Consider the following 18,704-nt stretch of genomic DNA (forward strand, 5'->3'; position numbering starts at 1 on the left):
TGAAATGTTTTGTATTATGCCAACTGACTTGTGTTCTGGCATGTCAATAATGACCATCACCTTTTTCTGTAAATCCAGAGATATCCCTTACGTTGTTCCTTCCTATGCACCCAAAGCCTGGTATCAAGGGACTGTATCACCAACCTTAATAAGATATAAATACATTTAAAAAAAGAAAACATGAATTATTTTAAAAACAATGGATTTTAAACCTGTGACAAGAAAAAAGTAAAAATAGAATGATGACAGACATGTTACTAGTAAATATGTCTTTCACCATAGAGAGCTTTGTAGCACCAATCAAAAATTATTTTAATACAATGTTTTATGAAACAGAATAAATTTCTTTAGTCCAGAAACATATGTATGTTAAGCCAGAGCTGCAGCACAGCAAGGTTAATTTAAAACTCTTGTTATATTTTATTTTCTGACTGTGTGAAGGAAGATAACAATTTTCACTTGTCCTTCAGATAATGTACAATGTTCACTACTTTTCTGAACTAATGAGCCACCATTATTGTGAACTGAGATTAAGGAAAATAAAAAAGGAGAGATTAAATATTGGTGTATTTTGGTGAGTACTACAAAAAATACAGACCCTTTTATTTCATTTTCTGTGATGTTACTTCTAACTGGAAGATATGTTTCAGATGCGTTAGAAAGAATCTTAACCTTTCTAGACAGTTCATCACTGCCAGAATTTCAGTAACATTTATCCCTGTGAGCAGAGCAATGTAACTGCTTATTTTGCTTTCGCCAAAGATAGAATTTCATGTCTGAATTAATTACATATTCAGGTAACAGGATTCACAGAAAAAGCTAGCAGTATGAAAAGAGGTGCGGCGATTTGAAAAATTGAGGAAGTTCAAGTACAATCACCAAGGTTATTAAATGCCCTAACAAAGTAGCACATCCAGAGTGCATTTGAAAAGTGGCAGATATGTTGAGATTTGTTTATCTGCTCCCGAGAGGACTCCTGTGAAGGTGACTGTGCAGAATACAAACTAGGGAAGACATAATAGTTGTTATTAATATATTTCAAGAGCTTTTTGATACCACTTCAAAGAGTCAAGTAAGTTGCAAGCTGTTAATGCCTCAAGTTTATAATGTGTACTTGTAAATGACAACTGGAAAGAGCTGCTAGCAGAATGAAGTGAACATTTATTAAACCACAAAATGCTAAAAACATTTACAGCTTTCATGTACAAACATTAACAAATCTGTGATAAAAATGTTTGATATTCTATTCTTACACTTACTAGTAACACTGAACATCAACTGTATGTCAGTTCTTTTTGATGGCTTCTGTGTCCTCTCTGAATATCACCCGAAACTGTAGACAGTGAAGCACAATGTACCCTTATACAAATTAATACAATTAGCTGGAATTTTATTTTTTAAATAATTTTAACAGCATTTTCACATGACATTTTAGTGGTAGGTAAGCAAACATTCTTTCCCTGTATCTAACAGTGCTCGTGTTTCAACTGTCTCTGGAATTTGATGGCTTTGTCTCAAATACTGCTTCAACCTGATAAATAGTATCGTTTGAAGATGGAAATTTTAGCGATTTGTACGTTCTCCTTTTGCAATCAAGCTGACCTTAAACCTCTCAGTAAATGAAATTATACACAAACTTTTATGGTTAGAAACAGAATTCAAACTTCCATGGCCTACAAAAATTTCAGCACACAACAGTACAGGCAAATGCCATGGGCCTTCATTCCCCTCCACTACATCCTGGACTGCATAATGATTTATCTGAGATCCAACTTATACAAATCAAGAAATCTAGCCACAGTATTTTGAGCTGTATATATACAACATGTAACAAATTAATTATAATTTACTACATAGATGCAGATTTGGATACACTAACCTACAAAAACAAAGTGTGAAATTAATTACAATCACTTATTATTAAATCAGTCATCAAATCATCAAAAGTGTTTTACATAAAAAATGGAAATTTGTTTGTGAAGCTAAATGTGGATAAAACATCCTTAATTATCTCACAAAAATGAGAAACCAAAAATAATCATTAACAATATTCACTCACACACACACACACACACACACACACACACACACACACACACACACACACACACACACACACACAGAGAGAGAGAGAGAGAGAGAGAGAGAGAGAGAGAGAGAGAGTGGGGGTGGGGAGATCTGTTGAAAGCAGTTCATTGTTACATGGAAGGACAGTACAATCACTAGTTTGAAAAAAGACATTAAATTTAAATATTGTAATGAAAGGATTTATACACAGTAAAGTTTTCCAGCACACAGCAGTACAGACAAATGTTGCTTAAAAACATTTGTTAAAGAATAAATATTCATAACTCACAGGTTTTAAATAATTTTATATTACATGCTGCCAATGAAAAAGTAACAATCATGAATGTGCCAATGTATTTATGGGTGTTCTGACATACAAATTACAGCCCTTATATTAGATTTGCGTGTTTTACCAATTAGTAATTCATGCATTTACACTACGAAGCAACCACAATCATTTAGTATTTTAGCACCATTAGTGACCATGGATTATGCCACAAATGCACAGCACCATTTTGATTATCCACTTGCACACAATTCACTTCCTGTTAATTTAAACATCACAAGATATTTCAAAAGAAAAATGGCTACGAGTTGTCATCAAGACTCAATGGTAACACAAGGTCATCGGCTGCTGGGTATGGCTCGTTTGCAGGCAATGATGGGAGCAAAGGTCCTCCTACTGCACCTTCCTCTTGTTCCACAGCACCCACAGGAGCAGCAACCAATGGCAGAGGGTTGCCACCAGCATCTAATTCTAGTGCTGGATCCGCAGTTGCCTCCGCAAGATTTGTAACAGACTTAGATTTCACACACTGAAAGAAGAAGCAAAACTGAGTGGCTTGTTTTGAATTATTAGTTCCTAATGCGAAATTTGCAGTTATATAGAAAGAAATCTTAGTGTAAAGGAACTAGACATAAAAGTGGTGCTTACCAGTGAAACACATTTCAAAAACTACATATCTTCCAACCAACAATGTTTTACCTAGTACCCCCCCCCCCCCCCCCCCCCTTCCCGGAGCTTTCTGTATGAGGACCACAATGATTGTAGAAAAAATGCCCTCAGTTACCTGTCTGATGATAAACTCTCAATGAACGGCAGCCACTATTCATTTTTTTAAGGCTTTAGGTTTGTTCTCAGATAAACTTTTTTATATCCTGTCTTCTCCATACATAATATGGCCAAATAACACCATCATTCTTTCGTTTAGTAATGTCAGTAACTTCAGTATATTGATGCTAAGTTTTAATATGGCTGAACCATCAGAAAACGAAGAAACAATCTTTTAACGACGCGTTTCAAATGTGTTAGCTTTCTCCAGCTCTTGCAGAAATGCAATTTGTATATCTATAGCACAAAGTAGATAGAGAATGTATATATAATGCATGTACACATCTGAAGTTCGACAGATTTCCTAACTTATAATTTAAGCCATAGATTTATCTCAAATCTATGAAACCATTTGGTAACAAGCTGAGATGGTTTTTATGGAATGAGATATATATTTACTTGGCATGCATGTTTTGGTTATTTTGGCGACTCAATTGGGAGCTTTCATTTTATTTTATTTTTCCATTTTCTGCCTCACATTGTGAGCCTAGTGATAGATTTTCGCCCTATGTGCTCATACCGAAGTGGAGGCGTCTCTCGCTCCCAGTCCCTTTCCAAACTCCATATAAACAAAAAGCCGCTACATCTACATCTACATGACTACTCTGCAATTCACATTTAAGTGCTTGGCAGAGGGTTCATCGAACCACATATCATACTATCTCTCTACCATTCCACTCCCGAACAGCGCGCGGGAAAAACGAACGCCTAAACCTTTCTGTACGAGCTCAGATTACTCTTATTTTATTTTGATATCATTCCTACCTATGTAGTTTGGGCTCAACAAAATATTTTCGCATTCGGAAGAGAAAGTTGGAGACTGAAATTTCGTAAATAGATCTCGCCGCGACGAAAAACGTCTTTGCTTTAATGACTTCCATCCCAACTCGCGTATCATATCTGCCACACTCTCTCCCCTATTACGTGATAATACAAAACGAGCTGCCCTTTTTTGCACCCTTTCGATGTCCTCTGTCAATCCCACCTGGTAAGGATCCCACACCGCGCAGCAATATTCTAACAGAGGACGAACGAGTGTAGCGTAAGCTGTCTCTTTAGTGGACTTGTTGCATCTTCTAAGTGTCCTGCCAATGAAACGCAACCTTTAGCTCGCCTTCCCCACAATATTATCTATGTGGTCTTTCCAACTGAAGTTGTTCGTAATTTTAACACCTAGGTACTTAGTTGAATTGACAGCCTTGAGAACTGTACTATTTATAGAGTAATCGAATTCCAACGGATTTCTTTTGGAACTCATGTGGATCACCTCACACTTTTCGTTATTTAGCGTCAACTGCCACCTGCCACACCATACAGCAATCTTTTCTAAATCGCTTTGCAACTGATACTGGTCTTTGGATGACCTTACTGGACGGTAAATTACAGCACCATCTGCGAACAACCTAAGAGAACTGCTCAGATTGTCACCCAGGTCATTTATATAGATCAGGAACAGCAGAGGTCCCAGGACGCTTCCCCGAGGAACACCTGATATCACTTTAGTTTTACTCGATGATTTGCCATCTATTACTACGAACGGCAACCTTCCTGACAGGAAATCATGAATCCAGTCGCACAACTGAGACGATACCCCATAGGCCCGCAGCTTGATTAGAAATCGCTTGTGAGGAACGGTATCAAAAGCTTTCCAGAAATCTAGAAATACGGAATCAACTTGAGATCCCCTGTCGATAGCGGCCATTACTTCGTGCGAATAAAGAGCTAGCTGCGTTGCACAAGAACAATGTTTTCTGAAACCATGCTGATTACGTATCAATAGATCGTTTCCTTCGAGGTGATTCATGATGTTTGAATACAGTATATGCTCCAAAACCCTACTACAAACCGACGTCAATGATATAGGTCTGTAGTTCGATGGATTACTCCTACTACCCTTCTTAAACACTGGTGCGACCTGCGCAATTTTCCAGTCTGTAGGTATAGATCTAACGGTGAGCGAGCGGTTGTATACGATTGCTAAGTAGGGAGCTATTGTATCAGCGTAATCTGAAAGGAACCTAATCAGTATACAATCTGGACCTGAAGACTTGCCCTTATCAAGCGATTTGAGTTGCTTTGCAACCCCTAAGGTATCTATCCCACATTTCATAATAAATTTGCTACTGTCATAGCGAATATGATTTAATATAAAAAAATCTTTATAATGACAAATTATTAAAAATACACATACCTGAAAATCAACATGTCTGCTTTTTGCTTCTTCCTTCTCCCATGACATGTGAATGAAAGGACGCTGAACGTAATTGTAGATCACTTCTGCTCGTCCTCCTGCTCTTTTCTTCACTTTCTCTTTGTATGTCGGATAGCCTTCAATTCCAAGTCTAATTTTCTTCAGCCCTCTCTCCTTCATAACTTGCTTAGCCACATCTCTATTTTCGATGTATTTGAAAAAGCGGTGCATTGCTGTACTGTTAACAGCTGAAACAAATAGAGACTGATAATTGGAGAGACATATAAAAGAGAAGAATAAATACATAAAAATGAAAGATGAAAATTCTAATGAATACCAATGAAAGAAGGATAAGGTGTGGAAGGGAGCAGTTGGGAAAACAGTTTAAGTCTAAGAAGGTGGTTTGATGAAGTATACATTTAAGAGCATGTTCCCATTTCCGGAGTTCAGTAAAACTAGTGCTGGGTAGGAGGACACCCAAGTGCCTATGCTGTGAAGAGTAGCTCACACTAGGATCTTTTTGAGTCATGTTATTGAGATGAGTACTAGTCATGCCAAAAAGAGAGCAGCTCATCTGTGTGGAAGTTAGACCTTTACCTTTAGGAGCAGACCCTTACCATGTTTTTCACTTCCATAGATCTCCCACTGACTTTGTCAGTCAACAAATATCTCAGGCAGTCATTATCTACTTACTAAGTACCTATCACAAAAGTAATCCCCTCCCTTATCATTATCAACCACATCAACAGATTATTACACAAACCTTTCAACTTGCTGAAAATCCTTTCTAAAACTAAATCCTGAAATGGTATCTCCCCCCCCCCCCCCCCTCGGTATCTTTTTTTACACACACACACACACACACACACACACACACACACACACACACACACACACACAGAGAGAGAGAGAGAGAGAGAGAGAGAGAGAGAGAGAGAGAGAGAGAGAGAGAGAGAGCGCAAGCGCAACATCGTTATCAAACTTTATGATATTTCCAGGCCATCATCACTACCCAATCCATAGAACATCTACAACCTACTACCACCACCACCTCACCACTGACAGTGCTCTTCCAGCATAACTGCAGAGATCTACGTACGTGCTACATATCTCACGGGCCATTTGGAGTCTTCCACACAAAATCAGCTTCCATGAACTCATGAAACAGGAACTAGCTCTGCAACATAGCCTCATATTCCGCTGTGACTTAATCTGCATCAGTTGTATGGTACCACCTGAAGCTTGCAGCACCACACCAAAATTGGCAGTGCATGTCGATACCATAGACATTAGTGATGTCTTACTGCAATCTGCAGCAAAGGTTAGAGGAGGCTGAAGAAGACACACCCTCTCTCTCAGCACAGCAGCACCTTTGCACAGGTTCAATATATAGCTGAGCTTGGAAGCAGTGTGCCCCAGTTTGTGACCTCAGCTGAAGCAGTCAACATCATCCTGTAGGACCAGCGTTAGCCAAACCTGAGATTGGCATGAACTTTCAAGTCTGTGATGGACACGAACTTTTGTAAATGGTGACATTGTACTTCATTGTATATTTCAAACAATGCTTTAATATTCAGTGACATTTGTAAATATTCACACAGTCCTGTGACAAAAGACTGTATCAAGTCAAGTAAATCATTTTATTCTTTCATGTAATAAAGTTAACTAGTATTTCATTTGTTGCATTTCAGCTGAGTCACCTCCCAGAGCAATCAAAGAACCCATAGTTATGGCCAGATTTGTCATTTTGTCTGGTCACAAACATCCTCCCCCCACACCCCCCTCTCCCCCTTCTAATCAATTCATCTCTGCCCCAAGAAGGAACTCCTGGTTCTGAATGTTAGGAATGCTGTAATCTATTTTACTGTGTTTCAGTTTCCTGTACTGGCAGTTGCTTGTGCTGGATGTAAATACAGGCCAGCCCATCTGTCTCTTGGTGAATATAAAATACATTTGGTAAATAAAACTCTGGCAGACTGTAAGTAATTTAGGAGTAAAAGAGACCAGTTGCTCAATACAAGAAGTGCTGAGTCATCAACGGGCATATAAAAAAATAATGAAAACCTTGTTAGTAAAGTTTTCATTCTATTTTGTGTGCCTATCAATGTTGCAATGCTTCTACTATTTGGCAAGTGGTCTCCTCTATTACTACATTGTACAAATACACACACATATGACAGCATACAACTGTTACATTATAATGGATTTACATGAAGCACTATTTGCATTTCAACAATAATACCAATGATTTTGCTGTAACAAGCAACAAAAAACACACATAAGTGGAAAGTGTGGCAAAATTAAGGGGAAAAAAAGAGGATGTTCAAGGAGGTAAATAGAAAGAGTCACCCTGGATCAAGGATGATACGGCAGTTGCCGACAATGTTGCAATAACAAGAGCCATCAATGGCCAGTGGCTATGTAACACTAGTAACTTTCTGACTAAAAATCAATCATGGTCAATGATAAATTCAGCCTCAGCAACATACTAAATATCAACAAAATTGGTTAAAAAACACTTGCTTTTAAGAAAGTAGAGAAACTAAATAATGCTCAAATGATATAAACAATCATGAAAAACACAAATGCACACCCACACGTATGCTGTTGCTGGAAGATTTTCAAAAATTTTCTCTTATTTTCCAGGATAATATAACATCATCCCTCCATCATCAAGAACTTAGTTATGTCAAACAATACCTTTAAACATTTCATTTTATCTCTGTTTATATTCATGCAAATAATGTCATTTTAGACTCAGTATGAACTCTGATAGTATCAAACTTTTCACCCTTTGCACTGACAAAATTCACTCAAGACGAGGAAGCATATGCTATGTGACACTGATTTACAAGTTTTCTTGGCCATTTTATATTTTACATGACAATCAAGCTTTTGGAAAATCAATGGAAGACGAAGGTGGAGGGAAAGGAGAAACCAATGCATTAAAAATTCTCAAAGATATCTTAACACCTGTAGCTAGAATGGAAAGAAAGAAGGAAATATCATATTTACCAGATTATAAGACACCCTAAATATACAAAATGACCCCTTTTATTTTTAAAATTTTCTGACTAATCAAAATTATGAACTCTGTTACTGATATCAAATACCTGACTAAAAGAGTAAACTTGAAACCATCCTAAACTTATACTATTCATTGTTGTCCACATGCTGATAATAGAAGGTGAAATTAAAGAAAAATGAACTGTTTATCTTAATTTTGATCTACACTCATTTTTTGCTTACTACATACGACAGTCGTTTGTAGTATCACTACAGTGAAACCGCTAGGATCCAGACTTAAAAGCCGTAAAATTGAGGAAAATGCAAGATTGAGGAAAACATTAAAACCCTCAAAATATGAGCAAAAACATGTAACTGGCACAGATGATTAAAAATCCTAATCCCCACTAATTGTATAAAATATGCATAAGGGAAGAAAATTGACTGTACAATAAAATCTTTATACAAAAATTTGCAGTAATGAATTTCACAGACGTGTAACAGCAAATAAAATCTCGGCAAAAAGCAAAATTGTATCTGGGTACAAGGTAATTGCACTATCGTCCGACACACTACAACCACAGATTATACATCAAAACACATGTTTACGGACTTCTTTCTTTTGGGTTCACCCAGAAAAAAACTGTGAAGTTTGGTGAAACACTTCGGAATCTAACAAGTGATAGTGCGTGTTTTCCTTCTGTGGTCAATGGCAGTTTAATTGGCTTGAATAGACTTCAAGACGCGTACACACTAGACTTGAAACACGTTTCCAGTTAATTGATGTGGACCATTTAGAAACATCTTTCGAAAGATGGAAACATCTCTCCATAGCAATGTCGGTACATATCAAAGGAAATGATATTCCAGAGCAGCTACCACATTCACCACTGCACAGTGCAAGTGTTTGTTTATCTTGCATTGTGTCGTCTGTTGTAGAGAGTTTTTCAGGTTTTTTGTTTTCTCTTGCTGTATTAAGTTTTTCTGAAGAAAAAATAAATAAATAAATTTGCAGTGGATGAGGCAGCAGACTGTCAAGTTGTTATCGTTGTACCAAGCTGATGGCTGCTTGTGGAATATGTGAAGCAAGCAGTACAAGAGCAGCAATGAAACAAGACACTCCACAGAAAACTACTGCAACATTTGGTAAAATACTGAGAAAGACAGCATGGAAAACAAAATGATACCATATATGCCAGAAATTCAAACTTCTTATTGTGATACTCAAGTGAAATTATGGGAACTAGAGCTGTCTTCCATACTCATTTCCCAGACCCATCAGTTGTTCTACAGCATTTTTTCATTCACCAAAGATGACTGTATACAAACCAACAAATCTATTTCTTACAACAACTAACACGATTCTATCAACCATTAACAACCACTATACACAAACTCTCCACCAAATAACGTCATAGTTTTAAAAACAATGCAACCTTATTCTGTAAAACTATGAAAACTGAGAGATGTTTATGGTCATCAGGTCACAAGTCATGATAAATAAATAAATAAAGAATGAAAGATGAAAACGTCTTTTGGTTGTGTTTGTGTGAACCTTTTGAGTATTAATAGTTCAGCAACACCTATTGTGGAACCTTGCTTAATGGGCACCTCCCACAATGCACAATTCGCACAACGAGCAAAAGAAATTGTAAAAAGACTCACTTAACAAGTTATGTTTCGCATAGTGATTTAGTGTCATGTCACTAACCGTTTGCGCGCGGTGGGGGAAACATTCACATTGTCAGCAGTGGGATACGAACAATGTCTTTAATACATACTGCTGTCTGGGTTTAGCACTCTTTCCACTAACAATCTTAGTGCAGCTTGTGTTTACACATTTTTCCAAAGTTGTGTATCCACACAGTGTTTTTTTGTGTGCAAATTTTAATAACCTCCACAGAAATGTCCCCAAAGATAAAGCCGCAAGAAGATGACCATAGAAGAAAGAAAATAATCTTAGAAATGAAACATAACATCACTGGAAAACGCAAATGTGGTCTGATCATTGCTGATTTAGCATGTGCATATAATTGGTCTACATCAACTATTTGCACACTATCCTCAAGAACAATGACAAGATTAAGGAGACAGATGCTTCAAAGGGAATGACAGGAGTATCTAAACAATGGTTCCATATTTTCAATGAAGTCGAATGGTTGCTCCTTATATGGATAAATGAAAAGTAATTGCTGGGCGACACTATTAAAAAGAACATCATTTGCGAGAAGGCAAGAATGATTTTCACTGACCTCGTTAAGAAGATACCAGGGTTATCTATGGTCAAAGAAGCGTTTAAAGGGTGGTTCAAGGAGTTTAAGAGAAGAACAGGTATCCGCAGCATTGTGAGACACTATGAAGAGGCCAGATCCGGCCAAAGGCAGCAGAACTTTATCAGCAACTTCAAGATGCTCATAGATTCTGAGGGTTATCTACCACAACAGGTTTTTAATTGTGACAAGATTGGTCTACTCTGGAAAAAGAAACCAAAGTGTACCTGTATAACAGCAGAGGAGAATGCACTGTCTGATCACAAGCCAATGAAAGACCATCTCACACTGCTATTCTGTGTCAATGCACATGGTAATTTGAAAATTAAACGCTGCTTTATCATTCAGAAACCGCACAAGCCATCAAGAGGTGTAAAATCCTGAAGAGCAGGTTACATGTGATGCGAAGGTCCAACAACAGGGCTTGGGTGTCATGTGATTTTTTTTTGTGATTGGATCAATGAAGAATTTGGTCCTTGAGTAAAAAAATATTTGCTTGAGGTAAATCTGCCTCTCCATGTGTTGCTTGTTATAGACAACACTCCTTCCCTTCTCCACACCTACAAGACCCCCTACTTGAACAATTTGAATTAATCAAGATCCAATTTCTGCCTCCCAACACCACTCTATTACTCCATCCTATGGACCAGTGGATTGTCTCTAAGAAGCTCTACACTGAAGCACTCTTCAAGCATTACTTCGAGTTGACTGAAGTTACAAATCTCTCAGAGTTTTTGGAAATATCAATTCAATACCGTTGCCTGCATCAAGATGGAAAAAAAGGCATGAGAAGGGTTTACCAAGTCTGCTTTGAAGAAACTTTGGTCAGAGTGATTTGTCAAATGCGACACAGACATTTGAGTCAGTATCTGTGGAGCCTGTAGTCAATGAGATTGTGTCTTTGGCCAAGAGCATGGGACTAGAAGTGGATAAGTATAATATCAATGAGCTTGTGGAAGAGCACAGCCAAGATATGACCACCGAAGAGCTAGATATGACCACCGAAGAGCTTATGGAGTTGCACTTTGTTTCACAGCAAGAAGTCGTGGAGAGGAGTTCTTCAACGGAAGGAGGTGGCGGTACTTCAAAGCAGCAATTTTCTGGTGCAATAAAAGAAATTCTGAAAGCATGGAAATTGGTTAAATCGTACACTGAAAATCATCACCCCAATAAAGCAGTGGCTACACACGCTACGAAACCGACGATAATGCTATGTTGCATTTTCACCAATTATTGAAGCTTCAGCAGAAACAAATGGCCATAGGTAGTTTTCTAGTGAAAAAGAATTACTTATGTATCATGAATAACGAAGTATAAAATACTGTATGTGTAATTTTCTTTCAATAAATGGCACAAATAAGATAAAACTTTTAGTACTTTTTCTGTACAGAACACATTTCTATGGGATACACTGTTTTGATTAATGAGCGTTTCACACTACGAGTAAGATTCTGAAATGAATTATGCTTGCTATGCGAGGTTCCACTGTATTGCACTTTCCTGATCTCTAGACATGACATAGCAGACAATACGAAAACAATGCAACAAATAGTATTGCAGACAATGTGAATACACTGAGAAAGTTTACGGCAAGAAACAGAGACAAGGAAAAAAAAAAAAAAAAAAAAAAAAAAAAAAATCCGGAACAGATGCGAAGCACTGCAGGAAATAATGTCTCTAACAGAAACATGTTTCCAGTGGCAGTGTGGACGCAGCTTCACACTACTTTTTGCAGTTGTGGCTTCAATAGTGGGCTTATGACTATCAACTTTTGTGAGCACTTGTGAACAACCCCTATGTGAATTGTGTGCATTTAGATTATTAATTTTCTTCATAGTCTGTGATGTATGTGAGCAGCATGCCATTTCAAAGCAATGTTACACTAAAAGTATATCACAAATATCATTAAATGTCCATTAATGATGCACTAACAATATAAGGCTTCAAGAGATTTAATGATACCCAACGCACAACATTAAATTCAGATGAGAAACCTGTAGTGTCATGGATAATGTCATGGTTAGCTGACTTACACAGGTTACAGGTTCACAATTTTCTGCATGCCAATTTTTTTTTTTCAACTTAGCATTATCATGTTCATTACGATTGTAATACAATATGTTCTGCAATATTCGATGTTGTTAAACATTTCTGCTTAGTTAGAGAATGAAGGATGAAATAAATATATGCCTGTTGATTTCCGAATGTGTGGCGATTCCTGAGTGTGTGGTTAGACAGAAACTTAAGAGAACGGCTTACATTCCTGCGAGTTAAAGAAGCTCCAATAAAATTCATAGTGTTTCTTGTCACAAATATTTCACTGTTTATTTCCGAAAATGTGGTGATTTCTGCTTGTGTGGTTAGGCAGGAACCTAAGAGGACAGCTTAAATTGCTGCGAGTGAAACTATGAGCAATAATATTCATATTCTTCCTTGTCAAAAATATTTTGCACATTGTGCAGCCACGAACATATTCCTCTAAAGAGTTCTTGCTGTAACTGATATTCTCCTGTCACTAAAACATCCATAAACAAACTTCACACTACAGCGGCTGACAAATCGGTAGCCTTGTTCCTGGTCACCTTCACAATGTCATCACATTATTATTGCATCCGTTACTGCAAAAAGTAATGTGAAATGTACTCAACCCACCATCATTGTGGAGCGCAAATGCTGCAAGTTGTGTTGGCTAACATATTCTCTTAACTCTGCCACCACCCACAGTGCAAAGTGTCTGTCTTTTGCGCCACTTATAACCCATTAAGTCACATCAAATGTCAATAGGAAGAAAATGGGACAAGGTCAAGCGAAACATCAAGTACAAATGTAGAATCAAGTAAACATTACTATGAAGAAATGTAAAAACAGGGAATTTTTAGCATTGATCTTATGGGTTTTTCACGGGGACTACTAATTTATGGTGTAGAACCATAAAAAACAAAATCAGAAATGTAAAATTTAAATTCCACTGTATTTTTAACCACCACCACCACTGGTATCATTATCTGGGATGATAGTTCGCCTAAGCTATGAGCGGTGATAAAAAGAGGAAATTTATTTCTATATATGAGCAGCGATGAAATTTAGCTTTTTGCTGTCACAATTATTTCTTTCAAATATGTCGCCATTTCTGACATGGTTATTATGGTGGGACATAACAGCATATTTAAATTGCTGCGAGTGAAACAGGCCTAAAAAAAATTATAATCTTGGTTGTCACAAATATTTTGCTGTTTCTTCCAAGTATGTTGTAATTTCTGTGATTGTTTTTACAGTGGGACCCGAGAACACAGGCAGACCCCTTCCCCCGTCCCGTCCGAATACACAGCAGATTTTGCATCTAAACTAACTTGAGAATGTGACAACATTCCTTCGGCTCTTTTTAGCAAATGCTTGTCTGCCCTCTGCTCCCTCACTGGTTGTGTGAAACCAGAAGCTGACACACCCCGTTTCATTCTGAAGGTGAGAACTGACAACGCTGCTGCACAAAACATGTAAGTATACAGCTATCTCCACTTTTTCATCTCTGACAGAAATGTATACTAGTGCTAAGTATTTGTAAAATTTTAAAGTAACTTCAAATCTGGCTACAAATGTATTCAGACAAATCGATGTTAAAATGTTATGAATGTTCATAAAAAGCTAAGGTATGCAGTGTACATTCCCACAGTTGGCAGCACGGCAAAATTTCCTGTCTGCTCACCAGTCCTCTCCCCACATTAGTCCTAGTTCTCCGGGATGCATGGTTGGCTAAGTAGGAGCCATGGGGCAGGGATGTGGCAGATACCAGTGCTTTTTCCCATCTCAGAAGTGCTTCTGAAACTCACTTTTCAATATGGTGTTCAGCTCCTTCAGGATTTCTACTTTTTTCTCATCAATGGCGGCACAATGATTTCGTTTCATGGTTCTCTTCTGCTTTGGGAACAGAAAGAAGTCGCAGGGGCGGGGGTCATGTCTGGTGAATACGACGGCTGAATCAACATAATCGTTTTGTTTTTTTGGCAAAAAAATCACAAAAACTTTACCAAAAACACCCAGGTACTACTTAGACACACACACACGCACACGCGCGCGCGAAATCAGCAGACAGTAAGCAACAAATGGCACATAATGACTTACAACAACAAAGTCACACACAGGGTAGGTCGTATACTAAAGAAACAAGGACTCAACAAAGCATACAGAACCAACAACACAATACAGATCAGACTTGGAAGAAATATCACCAACACTGACAAACACAGCCATCTGGTATATACCAACTTACTTGCAACTGCTGTCAATCTGTATTTGAGGCTCAAACATGCAAGAATTTCAGAACCAGGTATACAGAACATCTCAGCACTGAAAAGCAATAGCTCACATTCAACATTTGCAGATCACCTGATAGCACACGGTCACCACCCAACGAACATCGAAATGGTCTTGCAGATTCTTTAAACTAGTAGCAGCCTATACCAAAAATTAACTACAGAAGAAAACTATCACATCCCCCTCCCCCCCCCCCCCCCAGCCCTACACACACACACACACACACACACACACACACACACACACACACACACACACACACACACACACACAAATGTTACCCAATTGCTTTATGTAATGTATGTAAACTAATGCATATATCCTCCACTCTTTTGCCAATTAAGCTATAACTAGAACTTTAGACATAATGTAACAAATAACATACAGAGCATCAAGTCATTAACACATATCTTAACTGTTAACTGTAAATATTTTGTACCAAAAGTTTCTCTAAATGTTAATATGTAACAACAATTTTACAATAGCACAAAAAGTGCTGAAACATGTCTGGGTAAAACAAACCTGAAAAAATGTCATGCATAAGGCAGAATTCCTCATCCTAACTTCACCTGGTACTTGTCAACCCAACAAGCCACACTCCTTCATGTTGATCTTCGCCTGAAGGATGGCTACATCAATACCTCTGGACCAAATCAAACCTACCAACTGCCAACAATACGTCCATTTCAACAGTTGTCACACATGCCAAAATTCCTTCCTTACAGTCTTGCCAACAACATCTGTAGTGACGAACAGTCCCTCTCCAAATATACCAAGGGACTCACTGAGGCCATAACACATGGAAACTACCTTCCAAACTTTGTCCAGAAACAAATCTCCCATGTCTTACCTACTCATGTGATCTACAAACTAAGCTGCAACCAGTGCTACTTCCTACGTGGGCATGACAGCTAACAAGCTAGCTGTCTGCATGAATGGGCACCAATAGACTGTGGTTAAGAAGAGCTGGATCACTCAATTGCTGGACATGCTGCCCAACACAATGTGCTTCATTTCAATGACTGCTTCACAGCCCGCGCCATCTGGGTCCTTCCTACAAGTACAAGATTTTCTCAGTTGCATAGGTGGGAATTCTACCTAAAACATATTCTTTGCTCCTGTAAGCCCCCTGGCCTCGACATTAGCTAGTCCCCCACCCTCCCCCCACCTGTCCCCACTCCAGCACTAAACATTCCCCCAATGTACCTACACAGTCTTTTCCCCATCACTACATCCCCCCCCCCCCCACCCCCAGCACAGCTTCCCGATTCTGCACCTAGCTGCATATCCCGCCTCCACCAAGGCCCTGTACGCTCCCACAAGACACACATCATCTTCCCCCATCCCTACTCTGCTATCCCTCCCTCTCCATGCCCCATGCCGCCACCTTTAGAAGAATCGTGTAAAAAAGTGCAGGATGTTGTTTCACACAATTGTTGACTATTTTTCCACATAATCGTCATCCCATTCAATACATGTCGTGAGCTGCGGCACGAGCTGCTTTATGCCGCCCTCAGAGAACTCTCCCTCCAGCTCCTTCCCCCCCACTTCAGAACATTTTTCTGCACCTGCCCATCACTTAAATATTTAATTATACTCATGTGTGCCTTCAGTGAGGTGAGAAGGTAGTCTGAAGGCACCAAGACAGGGAAGTATAGGGGGTGGTTCAAAACATCCCATCCAAATGAGTCCAATAGTACCTTGGTGGTAAAGCTTGTGTGAAGATGGTCATTCTTGCACAACAAGCTCACGTCTGTCCCAGCATTTCCCTCCTTTTGTCTTGAATGCTCCTTTTGAGTTTTTTTAGGATCTAACAATATTCTTGCACATTGACAGTCCCCACCCCCGAAGCAGAAATTCTACCAAAATGATGCCCTTTGATCTCATTAACACTCAGGTTATGATTCCCTCCCATAGCAGACAAATGCCAAGTGCAATGTGTTTGAATTCACAACTGCATAGAATGAGCAATGTTTATTCTTACATATTAAGACCATTCTGAACAGCAGGGGCAGGGGAAGGGGCAGGGGCATTGTTGACTCTCTTTCAGCAACTCCTCGTCGAACTTTGGCCTTGCCACATGTGACAAAGAATGGGTAAAAATCACCTTCAAAGAATAACTAGTAACACTACAATCCTAGCCTTCTTGTATGTCTGGCATGTCAGCCAGTGAATACTGCATGGATCTGGTTAGTTAGCAACCTGTTTGTCACAGTCCTTTAGCTGCCACTGTTGATGTTTTGTGGACTCTCACACAAAAATTTCAAAGGATATTCAACAGGGAAATATTTATGTTTGCTCCAATTTGATGCCAAGATGTTTAAGACACTTCAACTGCTACATACAGCACACTGACTTTTCAACTTCGTATATTACATATAATCCTTCAATCCTCCTCATATGCGTATGGAAGTTACCTAGTCTGTGGTATAAAATTAATTTCAATCATGTATAAACTTTTCAACATTTCCAAAAACATTAGTATTTTAATATTACATACGTACTCTGAGAATATTCCTCTCCCATCTGTGGAGGATACTCTTCATCCCAGTCAACAACATCATCATCCAGCAACACCACAACATGGCATTCACGGTCACCTCGTTGAGCTGAGTTGACCATGAGTGGTAGTATTAGTTCTTCTAAGAAGACTTCAAACTGACATCGTGCACCCTCATTTGACAGCTCATGAAGCAGTCCTCCTATTGAAAACAAATGAGCAATAAATATACTATCAGTGACAGAGTGATATCAATTATTTTTCCTTTGTAAAACATTAGCAGAGAGTATCGTAACTGAATATTTACTTTATTAACAATAAAAAAAATAAATGCAACTCTCTTAATTGAGTGAAATTAACTTGTTTTTCACTAACCGTTACATACATTTAATAACTCTGGCAATACAACCCCCAGGAAGGAAAACCATAAGATGCACAAATTGATAAATTTTGGAGTAACTTAATGAAAACATAAGAAAAATATTTGGTAACTGCGACTAGGAGTTGTTGCAGTAAAGTGAAGAATTAATAACTGAAGTATGGGATGAAATGTAGATAGGTGAAACACTTTTTTTGAACATCTGAATGTAGACTGGGATGACAACAAAGAATAAAACAAATTCAGCACCCATTATTATAACTGCAAATTCTCTCACTGAAGCTATCCTAATAATTATGGAGGTCAGTGGTAATCGTCAGACAATCTGCCACAGGAAACTTCTTTAGCTACAGGAAAAGTATGCCTCATTCAGTATCCTTAGCCTACAACATGAGCTGATCCACATTACACTAGGTACACTCACTAGTATTTGTATGCATATCAAAGAGTTGGAGACCAAAGTAATAGACCATCCGGCCACTGCTATAGCAGAAAGGTATACTTCATGATGGTGCCTGGTCTTCTATGAGAGAGAGATAGAGAGAGAGAGAGAGAGAGAGAGAGAGAGAGAGAGAGCAGAAATAACATTTTTCTTCTGCAGTTTACTGATTTCATAGACTTCTGGATATACAGACAACTATCAAACTAATGATAACATCTAATTTTTGGAATATAGTTTACACTGCAGATTATTTTTTTTTTACCATGGAATTTGCCAGTAGTAGATACAATAACATGAAAGATGATGCTTATTACTAATGATACATATACTGAAGTCAGTCTGTTTCAGATGGTGAACAATTTAGAACTTTTAGTAAGATACCAGGAGCAAAGAGTACACATTAAGTACACTTTAACTGATCTGGTGT

At 38.3% G+C, this 18,704-nt stretch overlaps 1 protein-coding gene across 4 annotated transcripts in view; it reads right to left on the reverse strand.

The window, feature by feature from the left end:
- Nucleotides 1-1,138: 1,138 nt before the first annotated feature.
- LOC126187298 (BTB/POZ domain-containing protein 10) overlaps nucleotides 1,139-18,704 on the reverse strand; it is a 114,964-nt gene continuing 97,398 nt past the window's right edge. For all 4 annotated transcript variants that reach the window (XM_049928289.1, XM_049928287.1, XM_049928288.1 and 1 more), the window contains 3 exons: nucleotides 17,461-17,658; nucleotides 5,370-5,617; nucleotides 1,139-2,882 (listed from right to left, as the gene is read on the reverse strand). In XM_049928289.1, the coding sequence (XP_049784246.1) occupies nucleotides 2,655-2,882; nucleotides 5,370-5,617; nucleotides 17,461-17,658 (674 nt within the window). In that variant the 3' untranslated portion in view covers nucleotides 1,139-2,654. The remainder of the gene's footprint in view (nucleotides 2,883-5,369; nucleotides 5,618-17,460; nucleotides 17,659-18,704) is intronic.

This window comes from Schistocerca cancellata, chromosome 5 (genome assembly GCF_023864275.1).
Source record: "Schistocerca cancellata isolate TAMUIC-IGC-003103 chromosome 5, iqSchCanc2.1, whole genome shotgun sequence".
NCBI classification, from domain to species: domain Eukaryota; kingdom Metazoa; phylum Arthropoda; class Insecta; order Orthoptera; family Acrididae; genus Schistocerca; species Schistocerca cancellata.